Below are 25,900 nucleotides of genomic sequence, written 5' to 3'. Positions count from 1 at the left end.
CATATAAAATTGACTGGATAGAAATAGCTGATTTTATTGACAAGGTTTATTTCTGGAGAATAGAAATGATGAATAGAGGGATCATCCATTTCCTAGGAGGAAAATCATTTATACTCTATACACTTTTTTTGAATTATAAGCTTTGCATTTCATTGTTTAAAGTTATTTTACTAAAGTCGCCTGAGATTATATTTAAAAAATTCCTGTAAAATTTTGAAGTCATATTTAACAATAGCAAAGCCAGGACTATTTTCTACAGTAATTAGGGCAAATTTGGTGATAATGCCTTCTCAAAACACACACCTACAAATCTGAAGGACAAAACTCTAAAACTAGCCCTTAGGTCTTACATGTTTAAGGGCAAAGAATGACTAAATTAAGTATTCTGGGGTTTCTTAAACAGTCTGGTTGTAGAGAAGCAGTTTACATTTGCTCTTTAGCTGAAAAATCAGGGTTTATTAATCATAACAATTACAATTTTTTATTTGCTTGCAACTTTTTCTGCCATTTGTTGCCATGGCAACAAATCATGTATTGATTCAATAAGGGCATCCTGTATTTCTTAGAATACTGTAATTAGATAACCAATTTGTAATTAAGTCAAAATGAAAACTGACCTTTCTCCTTCAGATGATATAACACTAACCATATCAAGAACAGAAGATTTATGCTTCAAATGAACTTAAATAAAGTTTAAGAAAGTGGAACATTGCTTCCTCTTGAAAACTATCATCTTTTCTCCTTGTCAGTAATACAGACGTAACAAAATATCCAAGATATTGGAACACAGGAATTTCAATTGTGCATTCATATGACATTCCAATGTAACATACTGCTCTGTAGAGTAGATATTTGGTGCAACCCACCAACTATTAAAATTCTGTCAGTGCAGTGGTGAGATTTCAGCATGCAGTACAGATGTCTGTGCTGAGAAGCAGAAACAAATAACCAACTACACTGACAAAGTCAGCATTTTTACTTCTTCTCAGCAAAAAGGGAATTCCTAATTTGGTCTAACAGTGCTGTCTTCTCAGAGTCTGTTCAGGTGAACAACAAAAGGCAAACAGAAATGCTCTTGCTTCCCTACATGGGGTGTGACAACTTTCCAGGAGATCCAATAAGTTCTCAGGGTCCAATAAAAGAAATTTCTTTTCTTTCCAAAACACCAGAATTATAATCCATGCAAGGAGATGTCTATCCTTCCTTCCCAGAGTATTTGTTTCTAAATCTACAAGCACATTTCTTAGAAAATTAAATGTCCAAAGAAACAAACTTAAATGGTAAACTGTAGAAATGATATGCTTATGTTTTCTGTTCTTCTTTCATGACTCTACTGTTCCCTTTCGTTCTCTGTGCCATTTCATTTCTCTCTTACCAATTGTTACCTCTCCAGTTTACGCATTCATCCTCCCTAGCAAAGAGATCAAGTACATTGTGCTATATTTTAGAACTTTAAGGAAGCATTGTTTTCAAATACAAACCAGATTGAGAAATTAGAGCCCTTCAAGTCAAGCCTGAGAGAGAACCCAAAGGGCTTCTAGCCTAGGCAATACATCTTCAACTCAGGAGTCAGTATATGTGCTTGGTGATAGGGGAGGTATATTCCTGTACAATAAAACCTCATGCATGAAATTATCATAAAGTTAGGAAAGAGAAAATGTGATAGAGAAGAAAACTTGCAAGCAAATTGGAATTATGGGCAATATATTTGAGACATAGATTTTGACACCTTGAATTTATTTGTAAAGTCGTCTCCAGTTACTGAAAAAATGAGATTCTCAATGGGCATTTTTTTTTTTAAGTTTTAGGTGTTGAATCTTTAGAAAGTAAGTGAAATAAGTATGAATGTAAGCAATTTGTCTTGTTTATAGCCACAGAGTCTCTCTCCACCAAACTCATTAGCAAAGTAAGGTAATTAGCACTATGAATGTGGTAGAAGTAGATGATTCTCAACAAAGTTGCTTATTTTCAACTTTCTGCTTATAACAGCACTCATTTGATAAAATTGGGATAATTTAAAGCATAACGAGAAGTTTACTAATATAATTAGATAATAATTTATTGAGTGTTTGCTCTTTATCAGAAATTATTTTAAGAGCTTTAATGCCTTATTTCATTTAATGAACAAAACATAATTATTTATGTATTATTATGTTCATGTTACACATGAGAAAACTGTCTCAGAAAGTTTACGTAAATAACTCAGTACCCCCTTGCTAAGAAGGGTTTCCTATCCTAATGAGCTCAAACAAGAATCCATGCTCTTAATCGTCAAGTTCCTCATTAATTCTTCTCAGATTCAGGTTTTTTGATTTGTAGTCTAAGATGCCTTAAAGATTTTTATATTTTAGTATCATAGGGTGATTTACCCTCACTTTGATGATAAAATTAAAGCCAGTTGGGTAAAGTTACTGATGTAATATGGACAGCCAACAAGATTATTACAGGGCAATGATTGATGGTACAAACTCTGTGTTTCCATGACACTGTTTAGCCCTTTTCTCCATCTAAAAGATAGCAAAGTGGTGGGTGGCCCAGTCACTTCTATTTTTCCAGGAATCCACCCCAGCCATAAACATTACATTTAAACCTAGTGGCCTAAGCTCAAGCATGATGCATAATCTAGTCATGGGAAATGATATGATATCAGCTCTGTGTAGTAGCCACAGCAAGGAAAATCTAAAGGGACAAATTAAAGTACACACACATGCACACACACACTAATAATACACGCACAGAAATAATACATGCAAACATCAGGCTGAAGCTGTACTGGGGTGCAAAAGGAGGTGTTTGAAAAACTTTGTAAAAGTCCTGAGTGACAGCTGAAATAAAGTCCCATACAACCATCTTCCCTGCCCCTAATAGATCTAGAAATACTGAAGAATCTCACATAGTTTGATATCTGGTAAAATACTCAGATTTTGCCAGATGTGCACTCATTTTGGCCACAAAGAGATGATGTTAAAACTCAGTAAGAGGGCTAAGTTAGCATTAGTGCTTTATAGATGAACACATTTTTTAGAAGGTGGTTGTTTCCTTCCAGAAAGTCTCCTCTTGAGAACTTGGCAGCACTTCTTTCCTTCTCCTCTGTTGGCTTAGTCTTTGCTATCCCATGTATTGCTTTGGCAGCACATACTGAATTTTACCTTATGACTTGGACAGAAAAGTGTGGCCTGGATTTGTTGCATATTGGTATAATTTATAGAACCTAGACTAGATGAACTCAGAAAGCCCTCAAGGTGTGTAAATAACGGTAAATAAAGGGCTTTGCTAAATATGGTACAAAGTTCTGCTGTGGTAAACTACATATCTTTTATTCTTTAAATAAAAATCTATCAATATGTTTGGAGCAACATGAAAAGTTCCTTATTTAAAAAAATAAAATGGACACAGCTCAAATATGAAAGCCAGATTCTCTAATTTTTTGAGTCCAGGAAATGAATGCCTGTGTGTTTAGCTCCCTGGTCTTTACTATATACTAACTTATTTACATTTATCTCCTAAAGGGGTTAAAATTTAGCACTGCTTCTTCCTTGTATAATGAACATGTGCAATAATAATGAGGACAATGATAACAAGACTGCACAGCATGTATACTTTTTTACATTGTCTTTACATATGATCTCTCATTTGATCCTCACAAAAGCACTATAAGGTATATAGTGTCAGAAAAGGAAACAAATGCACAGAGAGCATATCCAGAAGATTTACCAGAGACCTTGTCACACAACTTCCAGTCTAGGGCTCTTTCTCCTGCCTCACACTCTCATGAGTGTGTTGCTTTTGAAATCTCTGTCTCACACTTCTATAGAGCTAAAAATCCTGGAAGACCTAGGCAAAGATAAATGCAATCATTAGCCTTCATTCTAGATTCTAATGTACTACGTCATGCTTTTCACTTGCAATTGATGTAATATTGTGCCATAAAATGGGAAATCTAGCGAGTAGAAAATAGAGTTTGAATATTTTGCAGAGAGAAAATTTCCACTAAAGAAAAAGAGAACTGCTATAGTTAATTAACATGAAAATATTTACACACCTTGCCATCTATCTATATAACTTCATCTATTAGCAGACAACTACCTTCGTATGTGAAATATATTGCTTCAAGCCAAAATTTGTCTATGATACTCCAAATTGTCCCTAAAGCATATCAGACTGTGGCCAAAGAGAGAAAAGCATATCAGAAAGAGAAGGGAAACAAAGAGTTTCCTTGTAGAATAAATTTAATTGTCCAGAGTTCTGAGTTCCTACATAAAGCAGAAATTCCTCATGCATAAGAAATGGTAGACTCAGCTTGAATGGTTGATTGCTATTTCCTCTAATAAAGTTTCCACGCACTCTCTCTCTCTCACTCTCTTGCTTTTTCACCCTCTCTCTTTATCTAATTCTATGTCTATGTCGATCTCTAGCTATCTATCGTACATGCTTTTGTAGAATTTCAGGAACAGCTTTTTATCTGGAGAATATGGCTGCCTGAAAGAGTTACATAATATAACAAAAGCTTTACCCCAAAGCTTCTATGCATTCCAAAAGCGTGTACTTGGATAATAGAAATATTAGCCTCAGGTGACTGAGAACACTTACTGTTGGTTGCATAACGTATGGCGGATGAGGCATCCATGAAGTACTCTGGACCTATGCATCAAACAGCATTTATTAGCACAAAGCAATCATAGAGAGAACTTGGTTCTTGTGTTCAGTGGAGTCACACTAGGTCATAAGAAAGTGGAGTCCACCTGACTTTACAGTTAATTCGTGCTCAAAACCAAGGGTAAAAAGGTAATTCTTGGACTTGATTAAATTGGTCACTGAAACAAGGTAAAAGGTAAAGCAACTTCCTATATCAATGGAGCTGACTTCAGTGCCCACATGGCCCAGGCTGGGTCTTGGAGCGTATTTTGAGGTTGATGTTGAAGGCTAAAGTTTTAGGTGGCCTCAGAGACCATTTGAAGATCAGCTCTCAGGGATGTCATGGCAAGTAATGAAGGAAGCAAGAGTTGACTGCTAAGAGTTTCTCTTTTTCTGTCATCTGTTGTAACTTCAAATGCTCAACTGATCCCATTTTAGAAATATGTCCAAGTGGTAAAAGTTGTGGTAAGAGCTAAAGAGATAAACCAAAAATTTGGGGCAATTATCTTAGTTTAACCCAAGTTAAACACGTTTGTAATTATTTTCTCTCCTGGCAATTGGTATAACAAATAAAAATGAGTATGTCAGCCAGCCAACTATTCTTAAATGTTCCATGTGTCAGCCAAATGAAAAAGTCAGCCCATATAAGCTGAATGTCACATGGAGAACTCAGAAGATTTTTTTTTTTTTGTATACTCACACACACAGAATTGCCAAAACACTTTGGACTGAAAAAACCTGGTGAAAGGTAAGAATCAACAACATAGATCATTGCTGTAATCTCTTCTTTTGAGAAAAGGGAGCTAAAGTTAAATTCCACTTATGAGCCCTCCCAAGTAAAATCACTCTTCAGTGAATATTTTATTCATGTCACAAAGTTCTCTACACTGTGGCTTAATGGGTGGTCTTGGCTGGAACAGAGGCCACGATCAGAAAAAAAAAAAAAGGAAACACACACACACACACACACACACACATGCGCACACATTACAACCAGGCAGGCCTGCAGGAAGAACAAAAACTGAACAGCACCTGCACATAGCCTCATCGGTCCCAAGGAAAGGCAATTAAGAAAGCAGCCATTCAGAGACCCTCTAATGTAATTCAAATGAAAAATCTATTCCATTTGCCCACGGATATGTTTCAAGAATCTGAGTGCAAAAAAAGAAAGAAAATGATCTGCTTCAGGGGGAATCAGTTAAGGAAAAGTGCACATGGTCTTAAGTTTGATTCTATGACAGCTGGGATATCCTGAAATGAAGTATACAGCGACTGAACAAGGCAAAACTTCACTGAATTAGTAGCAGTCAGCAGCATTACAGTTTTACCCATTATATAACATCCACCCCCACCAGCTGCAACATTCAAGAAGCACATGCATACACACGCTTGCATTCTCTCTTTCTCCCTCCAAACTTTTAAGAAATGACACTAGACACTTTCTACATGCAGCATATATATATATAGGCGTTTTCTAATTAGAATTAGAAGAACTGTTTGAAGAACAATATTAGGTAGAGAGGAGATTAATATCACATACATAATAACTCAGAGGAATAAAATAAGGAGTATTGTTTGAGGGAGAAATGTGACTATTTTAATCCATCTATGTACTTGGAATTAACTGGCTATAATATCTAGTTGATGACACACATTGAGTCTCAGACTTTCCAGCATTTCAACATGCGGAACCCCTGAGGTCTCTTTTGGTCTCTCTGGAACTGAGAATGAAATAACATCAGGGAATAGGAACAACTTTTTACCACTTTGATAATTTCTTCTGTTTCTTGGGAAGTAGAATTTAACATCTATCTATATAGCTTTACCGGGACAACCATGACAAAACGAGATGACAGTGGCAAAATATCCTGGAGTGAGTGAAGGAATTGCTAGAAATGTGCTTTTAGAAAAGACACAATAGGGAACATGAACAACCAAAATAACAGACAACAAACAAAATAATTTCCCAGTGGTGAGAGAGCTGTATTGAGGTTGGTTGGAAAGTAGCATAATCATGAAAACTCAGCAGGAAGAATGAAAAGCATAGTGGATTTTATTATCCAGTGAATTGATGCAAACAGGCTCTTGAAAGTATAGACTAACTCATAACTTGAGTATTATTACATTAAGATGTGATTAAAGTGTATGAGAAATGTTTTCTTTTCATTCTACTGTGTCTTTTTTGCCTCTAAATAGTGTATTACTGCAAGAAAGATATCTCCTAAGGTGCAGGTAAATCGGACATACCTGGTATGTGGAGACAGGGGAAGCAGCAATGAATGGCGTGATAGATGTCTGTGGAATCATGCGGTTGGTTGCAATACTGTACGGTGAAGAATAAAATCTGCAAACAGAAAACAAAAAAAAGAAGATTCACGAAGTTGCTACATGCCTGGCGTCTAATCAAATGCTCTCAAGTACCTATGGGAAAGACATATTTCCACCCGCATGTTTTTCCACCAACCATTAACAGGAATGTCCAGATTTACATTATTTGAATCCACTAAGAGAAATAAGTAGCTCTGAATGAAATGACTTGGAGTCATCTTATGAAATTAGCTGCACAAAATCTTCCTTATGCCAGGTAAGTTGAATACTGTCTCCAACCAGCAGGAGGAGAAAAGCTGAGTGTTGTTTAAAAGGCTTTGAAAGAAAGTCAAAATGAAAGCATCAAGCTTTACAAAAGTGACTGATGTTACAAATACAGGAACTGCATCTATGTCTTCAGTCAGGAAATAAAGACTAATTCCTAGAAAGTTATAGATATTTTGTGTTAGGCATAGGTCCATGCCTTCATGCAGAAAATACTTTCTCCATGAAAAGAGAAGCAACAGGACAATTTGAACTGAGGTTGGAATAGGAATGCTTTCTGGATTACGTCAAGGCGCTGGCAGAGACACTGAAGACTATATGATACGCTCCTATAGACTCTGTAAAAACACTGAATGTTCTAGTATTCCAGAGCCCTTCACTGGACAATTGTAGAATGCTGCAAGATCAGGAATTCACAAATCAGAGGAGGGATGATTCTTCTGGAGATCCATTAAAGGGTAGTTTTCGGATATAAAAATCAGCGAAATGTCCATTTCTGCCACACTATACTGTCAAGTCCATGAGTTATCGAATGCTCAAATCCTTCAGCAGAATTTTAAATTGTGTTTCCCCTGTGTCTTACTGGTAAGTGAAAGGCTAGAGTGACCAGCCACAGAACAGACAAAACCAGGTTGCCTGAGATGGAGTATGTCAGCGATTTGAGGATAGGTTGGAAAAATGCATGTGAGAAATAACGGTATAATTCTTTCACTTTATTGTACTTTCAGCAAAACCCAATTAGTATGGTTTATTTTTTTTAATAGTATGACTGAGCTTGGAATTTGTGAGACAAAGATTTCATCCAACCTCAGGGGTCACTGAGATTTTAAATAGAGATTTTCATGAGTTGCTTTCTAAGAAAGCATCTCACGAGACTCCCATGAAACATGGGAGGACTCGAATTCAATGTTGTCAGGATTCAAGGAATAAATTCTTTAAGCTTATTTTGTATAAAAGTCTTCAAGCAAAGATATAGTCTTGAATGTACTTAAATTATAGTCTTAAATGTACTTTAACCTTAACAATGATTTGATAAGATCATACTCTTTTGGGTAAAAAAAAATAGTGTAGATGAAAAAAATTATCCCATCATACATTACATTCTTACTATCCATACTCACCAGACCCATAAATTTATAGTTGTGATGTTTAAAAGAAGCCACTGACTATACACCTGATAGAATGACAAAAAGAGATAATGCAAAGATTTTTGTTTTTAAAGACAATACTAACAGCTGACAAGGATGCAGAGAAAGTGGAATTCTCATTCAATGTTACTGGGAAAGCAAAACATTACACCCATTTTGGAAAACAGCTTTGCAGTTTCTTTTAAAGCTAAGCATACACATTGCCTATGGCCCAGTAGTCCCATTTCTCCATACTAACCAAAATTAAATAAAAATTTTGTTTATGGAAAAACTTTAATCCAAATGTTTATAGAGACTATTCATGCTTGCCCCAAACTGGAAACAAATGTCCTTCCTCTGAATTAATAATCAAACTGTGGCACATCCATACAATGGAACACAACTTAGCAATAAAAGGAAAATAACTACTGAAACATTCACCATGAGGAATCTCAAGTAAATTTTGCTAAATGAAAGAAGTCAGACTCAAAGGGGTATATACTATGTAATTTCATTTGTATCACACTAGGGGAAAGGCAAAACTATAGAGGGGTGGAGGAAGGGGTTGATTCCAAATGAGCACGAGGGATTTTGAGGAGGTGAGATAACTGTTCTACATCTTGATTGTGGTGGTGGTTACAAGATTGTATGTATTTGTCAGAATCATAGAACTGTACACTAAAGAGAGTGAATATACTGTATGTAAATTATATCTAATAAACCTGATTTTTTTAAAAAGATAATTACTATGTAAGAAAACATTCATCTTTTCATTTTAAAAAATTATTCAACATTTACTATATCTAACAAAGATGGGTAAGACTGTAAAATATCCCTTTGAGTTTCTTTATTTAGTCACTTAAATTGTACCATATTTAGGTATTAATCAGCCTAAAGCTCTCCATAGACTTTCCATTGCTGTGAAAACAAATGTTCACTTCTTGCACTGGCTAGCACAATCAAGCTATTGCCTACTTCTCTGATATTGTTTTCTTAACCTTTTCTCCATAGCCGACTAGGATTCAACCAAACTGCTTTCTGTCCTGTAATCTCATCATTCTCACTGTCGTCTCTACACTGAACTTGCAGTTCTTTCTACCTAAAATGCTCGCATCTTCAAAGTTTTATAAGGCTGCCTCTTTTTCATTTCTGGTCTCATTCCACTGTCCCTTTTTCAGAGAGGATTATAGCTAAATTAGCAACTGCCATGTCTACCCCAATTGTTTTCTATCCCTTTCTCCTGATTTATTTGTATAGTTCTCTTATCACTATCTGAAGTGGTAATTTAAAAAATTCTTTTTATATATTATGGACTGAATGTGATCCCCTGAATTTACATACTGAAGCTCTAACTCCTTCTGTGGCTGTATTTGAAGATGGGGTGTCCAAGGAAGTAACTGGGGTTAAATGAGAAGATAAGGGTGGGGCCTTAATGAAATAGGATCAGTGTTCTTTTAAGAAGATACATCAGACAGCTCACTCAGGCTCTCTCACACGCACACACTGAGGAAAGGCCATGTAAGGACATAACAAGCCCCAGGAGTTTGAGACTAGTCTGAGCAACATGGTGAGACCCCATCGCTACAAAAATACAAAAATTAGCTGGGCATGGTGGTGCACGTCTGTATTCCCTTCTACTTGGGAGGTGAAGTGGGAAGATAATTTAAGTTCAGAAGATCGAAGCTGCAGTGAGCCGTGATTGTGCTATTGCACTCCAGCCTGGACAAGAGTGAGACCTTTTCTGAAAAAACAAACAAACAAACAAATAAACAAAAAAGATGGCAGCCATCTACAATCCAGGGGAAGAGAGCCCTTACCAGAATCAGCTACATTGATCTTGAATTTCTACCATTCAGAACTGAGGAAAGATAAATTTTTGTTGTTTAAGCCACCAAATCAATCAAGCCACTTTGTTATGGCAGCCTGAACTGACAAATACAATGTATTGACTATTTCTCATTCTAGAATATCAGGTCCAAGGGGGCTGAGTGTATATCAGTATTTTTGCCTAGGACAGAGCCTGGGAGATAGCAGATACTTGATAACTGTACGTTCAATGAATGAATAGATGCAGAGCAGCTTGTGGAATTCAGCAGTGATTACCATACAGGAAGGGCAATGCCATGGTGGTGGAACCATAGGAGAAGGGTCCCTGAAAGAGATAGGAAGCTGAGGAATGACAGCCCAGAGAAGATGGCCCAACATCACATATTAAATGCTAAGAGGAAGTTTAAATAATGTACCTACTTTCTAAGCATGCAGGGGCATTAGAAACTAGAAAAAAAAAAAAACAAAAACAAAAAAACAGTCCTTTTCTATGAAAATCATGGTTTGCATTTGAAAATTCTTCTAGGTCTTCTCTTTGACAATCCTATTTCTGAGGCACTGAACAGTATTTGAGGCTCATAATGACAGGTGCGGCATCCAAGGCCACTCAACAAACAGCCCTCCTCATATGCCGTGCAGTGGTTTAACTTCTGGTAGAAATCCAGGTTCAGCCTCTTGTACAGACAAAGCAAACCACACATTACATTTTAGTGTGGCTGGTCTATTTTGTAAAATGCACCAATTGGAGTATTAAAAATGAAAGCAATAAAGATTGGATTGACAGGCAAAGTTTACAGGAAATTGTATGGGGAAAACAGAGAACAGAAACATAAAGAAAGCAGCCAAGTAAATTGATACTAGCAAAAGGAAACCTTGGTGGAAAATTTAATGCATTTTTGTTCTATCTGCTCTAATCCTATCCATGAAACAAGAATTACATTTCATACTTCCCAGCAAATTCCAATACTGCCACTCAACTCAGAGAGTCATTAAGAACTGAAAATGTTACGGGAAGAATGGACTCGGCATACCGTCTTGATCTACCGTCTTCATACCGTCTTGATTCTAGTATTCTGAAATAAGCTCTTCTCAAGTCCAAATATACACCCTGTTTAAACCATGACAGGAGAGGCTACTATTGCATCTGAGGCTTAGAGGTACCATATCTAAAGAAAATACACAGGGCCAGACTCCAAGGAGGGAACTACAGAATGTGTTTCCAAATCTCTTAGCTTTTTGTCAGTCCCTGCCATGGTCAGGGTTTGAAAACATTTTCACTCAGGCATCACATTAAAAAAAATAAAAATAAATAAATACTTCAAGCAGAGATGTCATGCTATTTGGGAACTTTCTAGGCAGAATAACAAAATGAGGTAATTCAAAACATGTGAATTAATGTTTTTGTATTTGGTAATCTATGCATTATTCATTACGCCTTGCAAATGTTACAGAAAATGGGAATGAGTTGTTTAACAAGTTATTTTCCTGGTAAAAGTTTTCTTCTTCACAAACATTCACATGTCATTATGTATATATCAAGTGCCTCTTTTACACTTAACCCACTGGTTCTAAGCTACAGGTGATTTTGCTCTCCAGCAGACATTTGGCAATATCAGGAGACATTTTTTGTTGTCACAACTGGAGCAGAGTGGGGAGCTACTGGCATCTAGTGGGTAAAGGCTTGGGATGCTGCTAAACATGCTACATTGCATAGAACAGCTCCTATGGCAAACATTTTCTAGTCCTGAATGGCAGTAACATCAAGATTGCGATACCCTGCTTAAGCACATGAGCTAGTTACTTCTGGGGAGGTTTTTTTACATGAGCAAAATATTAAATACCAAAGTGGATAAGAGATGTAAACTAAGTATGATCCACGGAAGTCTAAGCTAGCCTTTGAAAAACTGAATATTTTCAAGGAATGCAAAGAATTACTTGGTTCTTTGGCATTAAAGCAAGTGTTCTCCAGAAATCCAGAAAATGCAAATCTAGGTCACTAATAGGACATTATTTTGCCTGCGGAAAAGTCATCTTCAGGGGATTTGGCAGTCAGTAACAACATGGTAAAACCTTACTTCACTGACAATAAAAATAACATGAATATATCAATAACCCCAGGGTAGAATTTTTTTTTCACTGTACAAAAAACAAATCTTATTTATGCATTGAAATAAACAGCACTGGCTTGTGTTTCATGTCCATAGGCAATACTGTTAGGGCTGGAACCATGAATACTATCCTCAGGGTAACACAATAGTACAAGATGAATAAGTTATTGGTCATTTTTATTCTCATACCAACGTATCCTTCACATTAGATTCCTTTCCTAGTGTAATAACGTAAGGTTTCCATATTGCTTAATATCAAATGCCCATATAAAGCAGCCAGCAAACCAATGTTATAGAAAACATTCTTTTTCACATCTCCCCCAAGAATATATTTTATTCAAATAAAACAATCCAAGAGGCTTTTACACAGCAGCTCTCAATGAAAAGGGCACAGGAAAGATGAGATTTTGAATATGGGAGGGAAAATCTCCCACCTCCCCTGTTCAACTTGGAAAGGATGGAATTTCATATTGGATTGCTAAAAGAGCAATAGGGCAATAGTAAAAACAAATTACAGAGTTTTACCAGATAGCTCTAAGAGAATGGACATTTTTATTCTTGTAAGTTAGCCTATAGTAAAAATTGCTAAGATTTTTACTTTTCTGTTGTGACTCAGACACTTCTTCACTCTACCCTTCAGAGTCCTAGATAAAAGTGACATTGATCTAATTTTTTAAGTGATAACTTGGATAGATTCAGGCAGATGACAGAACTGACATCTTCTACTGCCTAAAATGCAAACAGCACAGATTCACCATGGTGTAGTTATGAAATGTTTGTTCTTCCTTAGCTAACAATCAAGCTAACTTCGGGAGTCTTTATTTCAGTTTCATGTTTCTGTATTAATGTGAAGGTTATGAGATTCAGGCCATGTAACTCTTTACACAATTTAACCTACTAGCTACAACTCAGACACATACTTGCTTAAGATACTCAAAAATCCCTGTGGCTTAGTTTACAGCTACAGGATTCCATAGGATCACAAAATATGTTGGTCAGCTAGGATGTGGCACCTCTCCAAGAGGAAAAGCTCATGTCAGTGCACTATCAAGAAGCCTTCCCAATTCCTCTTCAGAACATACTTGCCTTTCCTGCACGATCCTATGGAAATAATTTGCTTTTTCTTTTTGAAAAAATATAAAAAGGCAAACAGTAAAAGACAAGTTTCCCTCTCACCCTATTTCCCACTACTCTGTTGGCCCTTCCCAGATAATCACCATCATGCTTTCTTGTGTACTCCTTCAGAAACATTTTATACATACAAAAGTTAATATAGATGTATATCTTATAGTACTTTGTGGTTTAATCATAATAGTTTTGCATCCTATCTGATAGTAGACTTGTATATATGCCCATTGTTCCTAATATGATGTGAACATTTTCTTTTTTCTAATTTTAAACTATACTGTAGATAGAAAGTTGAAAAAAAATTTGTTAAGCTTATTGAACTCAAGTGAATCAGCATTAAGCAATGTTGAACAATATTAACTGGATTGGAGTAAGTTTCAACTACATCTTTGGATACCCTGTGTTCTATGTAAAATGGGACCAGGCTCTTCTCTACAGTAATATTTACCTTTCTGTTAAGTTACTTATCTTTAAGTTAGATTTGCTGCCTAATTGAATACAGCAATGGGAATGAGGAATAATATACTTTTTATGGACACTTACGTTAGGCTCCTTGGTATGCTAAGTAAGTTGTTTAAATCAGCTTCCACACCTCTAAGAGGCATGTCCCAATGTTAACTCAAGAAACAGTATGTTGAGAAAATATTTGTGTGACATCTCACATGCATAGAAATGGTTGTTCTACTGGTGTCCTACCATTGGGAATGTTACCATATAAAGGTAATGAAACCAAAGATGAGCAAAACACTTTAAAAATAATTTCTATAAAGAAGTATCAAATAAATAAGATTAATTAGCTACAATTCTCCTATTTCTTTAATTTCTGAATTAAACTTTCTATCTTCTTATTGCCAACACCACAATGGATAGTCCAAGGCTTCCAAAATTCCATTCTTCACTCAAGACAGAGAAACTCATGGGCAGTTTGGCTGCTTTGGGTGAAACTAGAGGTAATATTTTAGGAGAATTAGGTTAATACGTTACATGGGGACAGACTGACTTGATGGCTGGGGAGAAGGATGGTTTCCCTGAGGTCGACTTGCTGGAGCCAAGCAGATGTCATCTGTCACATTTCCTAGTCCTGATTTAGCATTCACAATACTGAGTTAAAGAGTCTATGAAAATGAATAAGATATGGTGCTTATCTTCATTGAGTTATATTCTAGCAGGGAACTATTATAGATATGGGTATCAAGAACTACATAATAAAAAAGACTAATTGTCAAACCTATCATGGTAATGCCAAACATAGGGCAACAATAGTGTCAACATTTACATTGATCATTATCTGGTACCACACCAGGTTCCTTTAATCTTTACAGATTTATGAAAAGGTGCTGATGTTATTTTCTTTATTTCACAGAGGAAGAAACTAAAGTATGGACAATGGGTCCACAATCACACATCTGGTAAATGACAGAGTTTGGATGCATCCCTGGGCAGGATGATTCTGAAGTTTTCACTCTTAACCATTGCTTAAACTGTTTTCCTTATGACGAATAGCATAACTAGTTTTGCCTGGTATGATTTAATGATGTTCTTGAAATGAAAACAGTACTTTAAAAAAGTGTATTATGCTTTTATTAAAAAGCATATTATGATGTAGTTACTGATACCCATATCTATATGGTGTGTGTAAATGTGTATGTGTGTGGTTGTGGGGTCATGGGGAGTGAGTTTTACCATATGGGAACTCAGGCAGAGAGAATTCCACATTCAACAGGATACAGAGGTACAAAGCAGCATGGGATGTTCCAAGAATCACAGATGGTCCAGTTCAGTGGCAGTAACCAAATTACGAAGTTCTGTTTGTACTATCTGGGGGAGTTTGAGTGTTGTTCTGTAGTTAGTAAAGGCCACGTAATACTTTAAGCCAAGTTGGCAGGTGATTTCTGTAGTTACGTTTGCTTAAAAATTATTCAAAAATCAATGTGAAAATTGTTTGTGGGGGGAGATATGTTAAAGGGAGTAAAAAACTTAGAGTGGTAGGAAATGGTAATTGAAGAAATTCAACCAGTGGCAGGGAGGAAGAGCTGGGTTGAAGATATACATCAGATATAGATTGCGTAAATCTTAATGACTAGTTTTATTGTGAAGAATATAGGATAAGAAAGAGCCTGGAGGAGTGGCGATCATAACCTAATGGCTTCAGAGAGAATTTAAAACAAAGGAAAACAAAATTTGATATGTGTGTTTTGTTTGAATTTGTGTAGTTTGTATTACAATATATTGATGAGGATAATGACCTTAGTTTGGGACAAAGACATAGTAGCAATACCTAGTAAGCTAAAACCACAGGTCATTGATCTCAGAAGCTAGTGACACACTTGAAGTATAGACTTGGGAGTGTTACTTTCCTGAAAGCAAGAGAGGTAGACGAGAGCAACTAGAAGAAAGAAGATGAGAAAAGACCAAACTCTGAGTAAGATTGGTAAAAGTGGGTAGGAATATTTGGTGCACAGGAAATACTGAAGAGAGGGACTGGTGCTATCATTAGCAGCAAGACAAGAAAATAAATTGAGGAAAGATAAGATGCCTACTTTCAATGGACTAAAATTATTTATTATATGATATTAGCGATATGAGATTAGATAATATAATATGAGACAATATAATAGTATATAAAGTCTCTTGATTTGGATATCTTCAGCATCTTAACTGTTTGTTTCTTGAGGAAAATAATATTCATTGTTGTAAATATCTAAGTGGGTAATGGCAGAGGGTGAACCATTTTTGCAACTCTTCAAATAGTTTAAAGGATACAATGTTATAGTGTTAATATAAGGTATAGAGACATTTCATATTTCAGATGATTTGAGGTTGACAGATGTACCTGCAGCAACCCCAATAGGATCCAGGGGTGGTAACCTGAAATGTCAGGTGGAGACTTTGAGGAAAAAAGAGAAATGTTCACTGTGTTCTAGGCTGTCCTCGCTGCCTTCAACATTGCACTGCCCAAAGTTCACCTTGGATTTCTCAGATTAGGAGTTGAAACCTCGATTTATTTTCTATTGTCAATTTGTAATAATTAAAGGTTTTTGGGAAATTATGTCTTTGGAGAATTTTAAACTGTTCATTAGAGAATGACTGATTAAAATCATGCATAAGAAATTATCATTCCCTAACTTCAGTTCTACATTTACCACTGACTCTTGATCTTTTTTTGTCTTAATGAATCTTAGTTTGTCTTAGTGAGACTTAGTGAGTCTTAGTGAGACATTAATCAGGCATGTTTGAAATTGAGCATATCATCTACATTAGTCCATTTTCATACCACTATAAAGAACTGCCTGAGACTGGGTAATTTATAAAGGAAAGAGGTTTAATCGACTCACAGTTCAGCACAGCTGGAGAGGCCTCAGGAAATGTGCAATCATGGCAGAAGGTGAAGGGGAAGCAAGACAACTTATCCACAAAGCAGCAGGAAGGGATGAGTGCCAAGCAAAGGGGGATGAGCCTCTTATAAAACCATCAGATCTTGTGAGAACTCACTATCATGAGAACAGCATGGGGGAAACCGCCCTCATGATTCAATTACCTCCACCTGGCTTCTCTCTTGACACATGGGGTTTATGAGGATGACAATTCAATATGAGATTTGGGTGGGGACTCAAAGCCTAACCATATCATCATCTTTCTTCACTTTATTTCCTTGCCTTTCTGCTGATAGTACAGGTTCACTTTCGTTTCTCTCTTTTGCCATCAAATATAACATCCAGTTATAGTTGGTCATTACACGTTGTCAGAGCTCAGCTCAAGGCATCACTTGTTTAGAGAAGTTTTAACCACTCAAGCAAGACTAGACCATTCATAACACCCTACAATTCACCACTGGGTGCTTATGGTATATAAGCAATAAAATACTTTTAATGTTGATTTCCTTTGCACAATGTAGATGAGTAAAGACTGGTTGTGTCTTATTCACCAGTATGTCCCCAGCCCTTGATGGATAACCCTGAATGTAGGATTGTTTGTTGGCCACTTGCTTAATGCATGATTGGAAAGTTTCTTCAGGTTGTCTCTGCTTTTGGTTTCTTTCTTCCATTCATACATGAGCCACTCTAGAACAAACTCTTACACTTCTATAACCGGACTATTTTAATATCCTCTTAATGATGCTTCCTACTAGGAGGATTTTCCTGCTCCAATATAGTCTTCATTATTTATATCGCACCACTCTGTTGCTAAAAAAGAAACAATAATTACTCCCCAGGCTTATGAAGTAAAAACCAAATACTTGAAATTCTAAATCTGGCACCAAAAAAATGTTCTAAACTTATAAAACTCCTTCACAAGAAACTTTCACTCCAGTAAAACTTGTTGGATTATTTATCTCTACAAACTCCACTTCCCTTCATACCAGTCCACTTTCTCAATGAGCATTTTTCCTAATGTCTATCCTTGATAAACTAAGTCATCCTGGATAGCCTATGTCAAATCTCATTGCTTCCATATAGCCTTCCCTTTGTCCTAGCTGGACAAAGACAGAAGGCTCTATTTAGTGTTACAGACTGGCATTTGATTCCCAGCTCTGCCTCGGACTACATGGCCTCATTTTCTTATCTGTAAGTGGGATATTAACACTCACCCAAAAGGAATATGATATAAATAAATGAAATAATTCATATAAGGTATTTTGATATAACTTTTTGATTTTGCTTCAGAATCATCCAGCTGTAAAATACATTTTGGGGCAACTGAACAAAGTTTAAAAATCATCTGGACAATAGATGATATTTTGAAATTACTACTGATTTCATTTTATGTGACGATATTTTTATCATGTGACTAACATCTTTATTTTTGAAGACGCAGGAAGTTAGAAATATTATGTTTAAATTTTACTGTGATATGATCCAGCAAAAGGTATCAATATTTCTAATTAAAAATGTTTAGCATCATTATAATAATTGACTACATATTTGTGTATAAAAGTTAATTGTTATTTTATTTATATCCTTAACAATCTAAGCTTTATAAATGCAAAAACAAGTTATATTTGGGTCACTGCTGCATCTCCGGCACAGAGCCTTGGGCAACAAGATACTTTTTACAAGTAGATACATAGATAAATACTACAGACAGGTAGATATGTATATATATACATAATACATACTATAGATAGGTAGATACATATGTATATATAACACACACCTGCATACATATGCATGCATGTAAAATATTCTAAAATATGAATACTTATTGAATCTAATTAGTGGGCATACAGGTATTTTTTGAACTATTGTTTCTATTTTCCTTTGTATAAATTTCCAATATAAATTTCTAATTGTAATCACATGTATTCATTTGAAACTATATGCCACTAAATTATAAATATAAAGTACTTTGCACATAATATGTGTTCAATAAATGTCATTCCTTTCCATTATAACATCTATTTTCAGTCACTATCACAATATAGAATGCCTTATTTTTTACTTTCTGAGTTCATTATTTATCTCCAACTATATAATATAATTCTAGAGGACTTTCTTCTCCATATCTTTACTTCTTTCTACACACCAAGTTTATGGCACCTTGTTGGAAATAAGTAAATGCCTATTGGATATATGAAAAGATATCCTTAATTTTCACTTCCAGAGGGAAATTTTAATCAACCCAAGGACAAAGGACTATACTCCTACCCTAGTCTACCATTAATTTTTACTTTTTCATGGATGAGTAGACTGTGAGCCTCTTGAAGGAAAGGGTCTCATATCATACATTTTCTTTTAATCTATAGAACATAGTATTGTGCCTGGGATACTTACTGGGTGTTTGTTGAATGACTGGATGTATGACTGCCTGAATGAATAATATAAGAATAAGAGGTAATTATTTAAATACTTTCAATATTCCATAGATTTTCTTTAGAGGCAATTGACAAAATAGAAAATGAAGTTTAATTCATTCTACCCCCTATGTTGATCTTCAATGAGGTCTTCATACCGAGAATGAAAGACAGACTACTGAAAGCCATGGAGATACCAAAATAAAAGACAGTGAAAAGAAATAAGCAAACAACCAAAAAATAATTATTGGCAAATACAAGACAGGCTAAGCAAAGATATTAGGAAGTAAGAAGAAAGTTTCAATGAAAGATATCTAGAAGTCATAGAATTTTAGAGATGCCACACCATGTAGTTTCACACTTGTTTTTCAGAGGAGGAAGTTTAAGCTATATGACTTGTTCTAAGTAGATGGATACAAATTTCCAGGTTCTTATTAAAATGAAGATGCAGTCACCTGAGTTACTAACTTGACTTTCCTCTCTTATCATTTCCCTGATCACCAGAAAGAAAGAATAAATTGACTTGGGCACACAACAAAAAGTATTTGAAAGCTAACTCTAGACTTATTGTTCTCTCAGTCTAGCGTAACCTGTTCTCCAAAGACAGAGAAAGAGGGAGGGAGACAGAGAGGGAGGGAGGGAAGGAGAGAGAGACAGAACAGGATTTAATGTGGGCAGAGGCATTGTGAGAATGGGAGATCAGAGAAAATTATAAGAAGAAAAAAATTACAATGATGAAAAATACTTGGTTTAAAGTTTGTGTTTAAGGATGTAAAACAAAAGCAAAACGAATTTGAACATTTTTCTTCGGTGTTGATTCAGAGCTCAAAAATCTATTCACAATTAAAACAGAGAAAATGTGATCTACTTACCCATTCTGTATGGCAGCTGTGGGGTCATAGGTCAAAGCCATGCCAGCCTATATACAGGACAAAGAGGGAAGAAAACAAATCTTAATATTTTTATTGTGGTGCCCAAAATATTTAGTACACACAAAGACTCTTATCATTACTTTCCATGATTTAAGTTTGTTTTATTCTATATATATCTCTACTCTTACTGCCAAGACTAGCATTTTTACTATCCACAAACCAGAATATACCAGTGAGTTGGGAGTTTATGTTATATATTCAGACATACCAAGAAACAATGCAGCTTGGATGATTTCCATTTTTATTTCTTAAGACATCCACTGTCTAATCTCACATTCTTATAATTTCACACTATTGTCAAGAACACCTATTGTACATCTCATGGCATGATAAAAAAGTAAGAATGAATCCAGCAGTTAGGATAAAAATAAAAGCTACTTAAAATGCATTCAATCTTAAAGAAGAAAATGTTTTAAAAAGTATTTATTTAAAAATAGACCATATGCCTACAGGGTGTGTAGGTAATGAGTCCAGAGTGCTTGTTCGATATATTGCTATTTCTTACCTTAACAAGAGTGATAGAAAGGGGAGGTCATTTACATATGATGAAAATTCTAGAACACATGGCTAATAAGGAGGTAGTTTTGTTTTGTTTTAAGGAATAAGACCACCTCAGAAAAAGTACACTTCTCTATAACTGGACATAGTTTCTGAAAAGAATATAAACTTCATGAGTGCTGATTCACAGTCTACCTTGTTCCTTCATGTACATCATCACATTTGATCCTCACAACAATCCTATGAAGTAGGCAGGAGGAGTATTTTCTCCATTTTATAGATGAAGACACTGAAGCTTGGAAAGGTCAAGTGACTTGCTCAAGGTCACACATTTGGAGGAACCAGATTTCAACCCAAGTCTTCTGATATGGGCTCCTTTCCATTCCTTGGCTATGACATTGGCCCAAGAATTAAATTAGACCTGAGTATCATATCCAACAATATGGGGAAAGTTTCTCTGTGGCCATATGGACATACTATCCTTTGTTTACCAAGACCATCAACATGGTTAATACTTACAAAGCTTACAATGTTGGATGGAATTTAAAACTGTCCAGATTATCTTTAGAGTGGATTTATTTTTTCTTTTTTCAAATTTAAAACTGAATTAGATCAACATCAATGTCCTGGCTTTGATAGTGTACTATAATTACTTAAAATACACAAATTGGGAGAAACTTAGTAAAAGGTAAATAGGACGTCACTGTACATTTATTTTGTAACTTCCTGTGAGTCTATAAATTCTCTAAAATAAAACGTTAGAAAAAAATTGGATGAGCTATGAAGACTTTTGTAAAGGATAAGAAACCATAGACATTTTAAAGAAAACAAAATACCTTTCCTGTTTGAGTTTTTTAAAATTTTTCCATTGTGGTTGAGGATGGTTTTCTTGTTGGCTCACTGAATTCTTCAAATTTAGCTTATAAATGACATGAAAATTCTCAATCTTCTAACAGAAGGTCTGACGTACAGTATAGCCTGCTGCTTTCAGCTTAGATTGCATGCATTCTTTCCATAAATAATAAATTTTAAATTATTATGAAGATTGGTATGAGGAACAAAAGTGTAGAGCCATATATGAATGGAATTGGTATAAAGAGAGCATACATAAATTGAAACTGAGTTCGCAAACAGAATTGAAACGACTGTCAGAAGTTAACCGAGGTGCACTGAGAACACATGTTTAATGGTAACTCCATGATCTCTTTAAATTTAAGAATCTCATTCATGTTAAAGGAATATGCAACTGATAATATGACAAGCTGGAGGACTGAGAAATGAGAAGAAAATACAACAACAGAAATGAAAAAAGGGTTTTTATTTTTTGGGAGAGGCAAAAGGATAGTGGTGTCAAGATGAACAGAGATTCTAAGTTTAAATTCTTCCTAGGGATGAAGCATCTGCCACATGACCAGCTGGAGCCTGGCCATAGGCTGAACACAGAATGGAGCTATCCAGGGCTTAGCTGAAACTCTCTGGTCTCAGGAACTGGAAAGGGCAGTTGTAAAAGCTGTCCATTTAGAATTAGATTTCCCTCTTAGGAACACTAAGTTTCTCTCCCCTAATTTACCCAAGATGTGGCACTGCAAGTAGAATAAAACTGGTGGACTTTACATTCAATAGAGATATTATTAGTGCATGAGAGATTTAGGATGATAGTCGTATCTTCAGTCTACTAATTATCTCAAATCATTTAAGTCCTGGGGACTTATAGGAAGCCTTCCCTAGTCAACTGCACATTTACTTCTTTTTCCTTGTACTTATTTTCCTACAGTGCTCAGAGAGACCAATGCTATCCAGCCCCTCCTGAATTATAAACTGTCTTGAACATTCTCTTTTTATGCCATGCTTATTTGTTCTGGCCACTTAAGAATTTTTTCTTGCATTTCACTTGAATTCCTTACAGATTCTAGCTAACCAAACAATTCTAGCTAGGAATACAGTAATTATCAATAAACTCTCTTTGTTCAACACACATTTGTTAAGGAAAAAATCCTACGTTGACCTCTTTCTTCATCTTAAACCCCCATCCTATCTTTCAGAAGACGGAAAGGAATTGACATCAGTAAGGTACAGTGGAAATCATATGTTTTGAAATCAGACAGACCTGAGTTCAAGTTCTAGCTCTGTTACCTTGTAGTAGTGTGACTTTGGGCAAATTATTTAACCTATTTGAGCCTCAGTTTCCTCAACTGTTAAATGGTTTAATAATACCTACCTCAACAGATTGTTGTGAAATTTAAAAGAGATTACATTTGTAAAGCACCCAGCACAGTGCCTGGAGACAAGACACATACATAAATATTATAATACAAAGCAATATATGTTAAGTGCCATATGAGTGGTATGGATGGGGTGCAGATGAGAGAGGCTGGGGGTGAACAGATAAGGCATGTAGAGAAGTACAGGTGAGCAGAACCTAAAAGATGAAGAGGATTTCCACAGATGGAGATGAGAAGTCAAGGCCAGCTCAGCCAAAAGAAATACTATGGAAAAAAGTGCGTAAATAAAAATGGAAAGGTGAGTGAGCTATTTTCAGTAGAACATGTGGAGGGGAGAGTGGGAAATAAGATTCAAAAGGTAAGGACGGAGGATCTTGATTGCCCAGTTCCTCTTGCGAAGCGACTGAGTATTTTTGAGCAGGGATATTATATACTCAAAGAGTGATTGGGGAACAGGAGTTAGCATGAGCGCCCTGGAAAACACAGGGTAAATCTGGAGGAATGAGTAACTAGAGTAGGTACCTTGGGAGAGAAAGGCGGGACGAATCTAAGGTGAGATTTTCATTGCAAAAGGGTAGGGAACGAACACAAGATTCACCTACTTCATGATTTTGCCTAGGGACACTCCTGTCTCTGAGTACCTTTGGCAAGAGGAGACTTGAACAAGAGATAGTGTCAGGTCATATGCATCTGGAACATTGTGGGTAACAGCACGGCATGAGTTAAACAAAGAGTTGTTTGAACTTAACCCATTGGCTGAATATAATAGCACAATAACTAACACTTGGATACACCTGGTTTCCACATCATGTGTAACAGATTGTTGAGTCATAATTCTAATATGGTCTTAATGCAAATTTTGCATTCAATTTCCTTTTGTCTCTTTCCACAAAAGAAAAAAGGAAATCGATTTTGCTGCTCTGTCGAGCTACCTTTATACTAAGCTAGAACCATGAAATCATCATTATATAATCACCAAATATTATGGCATGTTTACAAACTCAAGAGTCACACAAAAAGTAAAATACCTTGGAACAAAATGAAAATGTCACACCACGTATGTAGAAAAGTGATGCTTAATCATGTCACTTACTTTCAAAAAGGAGTTACTAGATTCAGAAATATTTTCCATGTTTCAGGTCCGTTATTTGTATATTAGAGACATTCATAGTTTATTTAAAATAAAATGTGGCATTTTTGTCATTTTTCAAATACTAAATACTAAGTTTTAATTTAGTATTTCAGCCATATTAAGACATTTCTAGGTCTTCCAGACAAGATTTTTACTATGGGAGCTAAATATTTTAGAAGAAAATATTTTCAATGGTATATTGGAATAATTAGGGGATTTTTATTTTTAACAAATGCATCTTTATTTTTAATAAATTCACTGAGACAAATCAGTTGACTTAGGAGATAGCTATTTGATATTCATAACTGTAAATGATTAGGTTATATCAAGAGGTAATAATTATGGAAATACTGCTTAAAGAGTACACATTAGGGACCAGGCATTGCTACTTCAGAAAGATTCCCTAGACTGCAATGGTTAGTCTTACTTGAGGAGCAGAGAATCATTGACGATAACAAAGCCAATATGATGATTGCCTGAATGACTTTTTTTTTTTTTTTAACCATTGTTGAAAGTATTTTTAGACTCCAAAATAAATGGGGATCAAAAAATTGGGAGCAGCAAAATTTATACAAACCTATACAGACTGCAGTTCCTGGATAAATAAAACATTGATATTTTAGCCTAATATTTCTCCTTTTCTTAAGGTCTGGCCTGATACATAATTGGGTAAATTACAAACAAATAATTATAAAGATTTCTCATCTTCTACAATCAGAATTAAAACAACATTTTAATAAATGTATAGAAAATGTTGAATATTTTATTAAATATTGTATACTGAATTAGCACAAGTTGAGTTCAAGAAGCTAATAAAAACAAATATAATATTGTTTTCTGGATGTTATATTTAAAGTGTTTATTTCTTGCATTGAATTTTAACAATATTTACATCTGTTCACTGGTTATGATTAAAATTCAATAAAAATATGTTGATTAAAAATTATATATAAAAAGGGGCTTAACATTATGACTTATAAACATCTAGGTACTGCTGCTGAAGTAAAATTTCACTTAACTTTGCTCATATTTGTTTGATAGTATTTCTACTTAGAAACCTTTAGTGAACAAGTCATGATACAAAATTATGTGTACAATATGTATTGAAAGCAAATATTTTAAAGATCACTGACTAGAAATAAAACTAAAAATGAATTTCAACAAGATGTTAAAATACTAGGATATATAACTATAACATGTATGTTTTTTTTTTCCTTTAATGCATTGTTTTGACTTCTTTTTATTTTTACTTTAAATATTTTAGAGACAGGGTCTCACTCTGTTGCCCAGGTTGGAGTACAATATAGCTCACTGTAACTTCAAACTCCTGGGCTCTAGCAATCCTCCCGCCTCAGCCTCCTCAGTAGCTGGGACTAGAGGTGTGCACCATTAAGCCCAGCTAATTTTATAAAAAAAAAAATTTTTTTGTAGATATGGGGTATCACTGTGTTACTCAAGTTGTTTTCAAATTCCTGGCCTCAAGTGATCCTCCCACCTTTGCCTCCCAAAGCACTGGCATTACAGGCATGACTTTTGAGTTTTAAAAGTTGTATGTAATAATATTTCCATAATGTGGGATGAGGGAATCCTTTAATTTATAATATGTCTTCTATGACTTGTCTTAAAATTTTTAAGAGGGGAAAAAAGGGCATATCATTTATGAAAGTAATATAGGTCAGAGGCCTGATTCAGAAGTAAGCTTGAAAATGTCAGGGTGCGTTTAGCTTTGCTGGGTCAGTAGAATACAGAAGTAGGGCGGAATGGGATTACTACAACCAGAAGGGTCAAGGTGAGAAGGGGAAGGAGGTCAGTAATAAAGAAAGAAAATTCTGGGGAAATGATACAGTGTTTCTAGTAGTGGAAACCAGTAAGAATTCAGAAATTCAAATGGCTACACACTGGCTGAGA

General features: G+C 35.4%; 1 protein-coding gene across 5 annotated transcripts in view; it reads right to left on the bottom strand.

Moving 5' to 3' along the window:
* The window catches only part of RBMS3 (RNA binding motif, single stranded interacting protein 3), a 760,872-nt gene that overhangs the window by 112,131 nt on the left and 622,841 nt on the right, over nt 1-25,900 (bottom strand). For 3 of the 5 annotated variants that reach the window (XM_011961526.1, XM_011961529.1, XM_011961527.1), the window contains exons 8-10: nt 20,081-20,127; nt 6,883-6,979; nt 4,591-4,641 (exon numbers count right to left, since the gene is read on the bottom strand). In XM_011961526.1, coding sequence (XP_011816916.1) covers nt 4,591-4,641; nt 6,883-6,979; nt 20,081-20,127 — 195 coding nt within the window. Of the gene's footprint in view, nt 1-4,590; nt 4,642-6,882; nt 6,980-20,080; nt 20,128-23,462; nt 23,502-25,900 lie in introns of all 5 variants that reach the window. The other 2 variants (XM_011961528.1, XM_011961530.1) reach the window with 2 other exon arrangements.

The sequence above is a fragment of the Colobus angolensis genome, unplaced genomic scaffold (genome assembly GCF_000951035.1).
Source record: "Colobus angolensis palliatus isolate OR3802 unplaced genomic scaffold, Cang.pa_1.0 Scaffold56, whole genome shotgun sequence".
Lineage (NCBI taxonomy): Eukaryota > Metazoa > Chordata > Mammalia > Primates > Cercopithecidae > Colobus > Colobus angolensis.
Note: the sequence above shows the minus strand (reverse complement) of the source record. Positions and strands in the feature narration are given on the sequence as shown.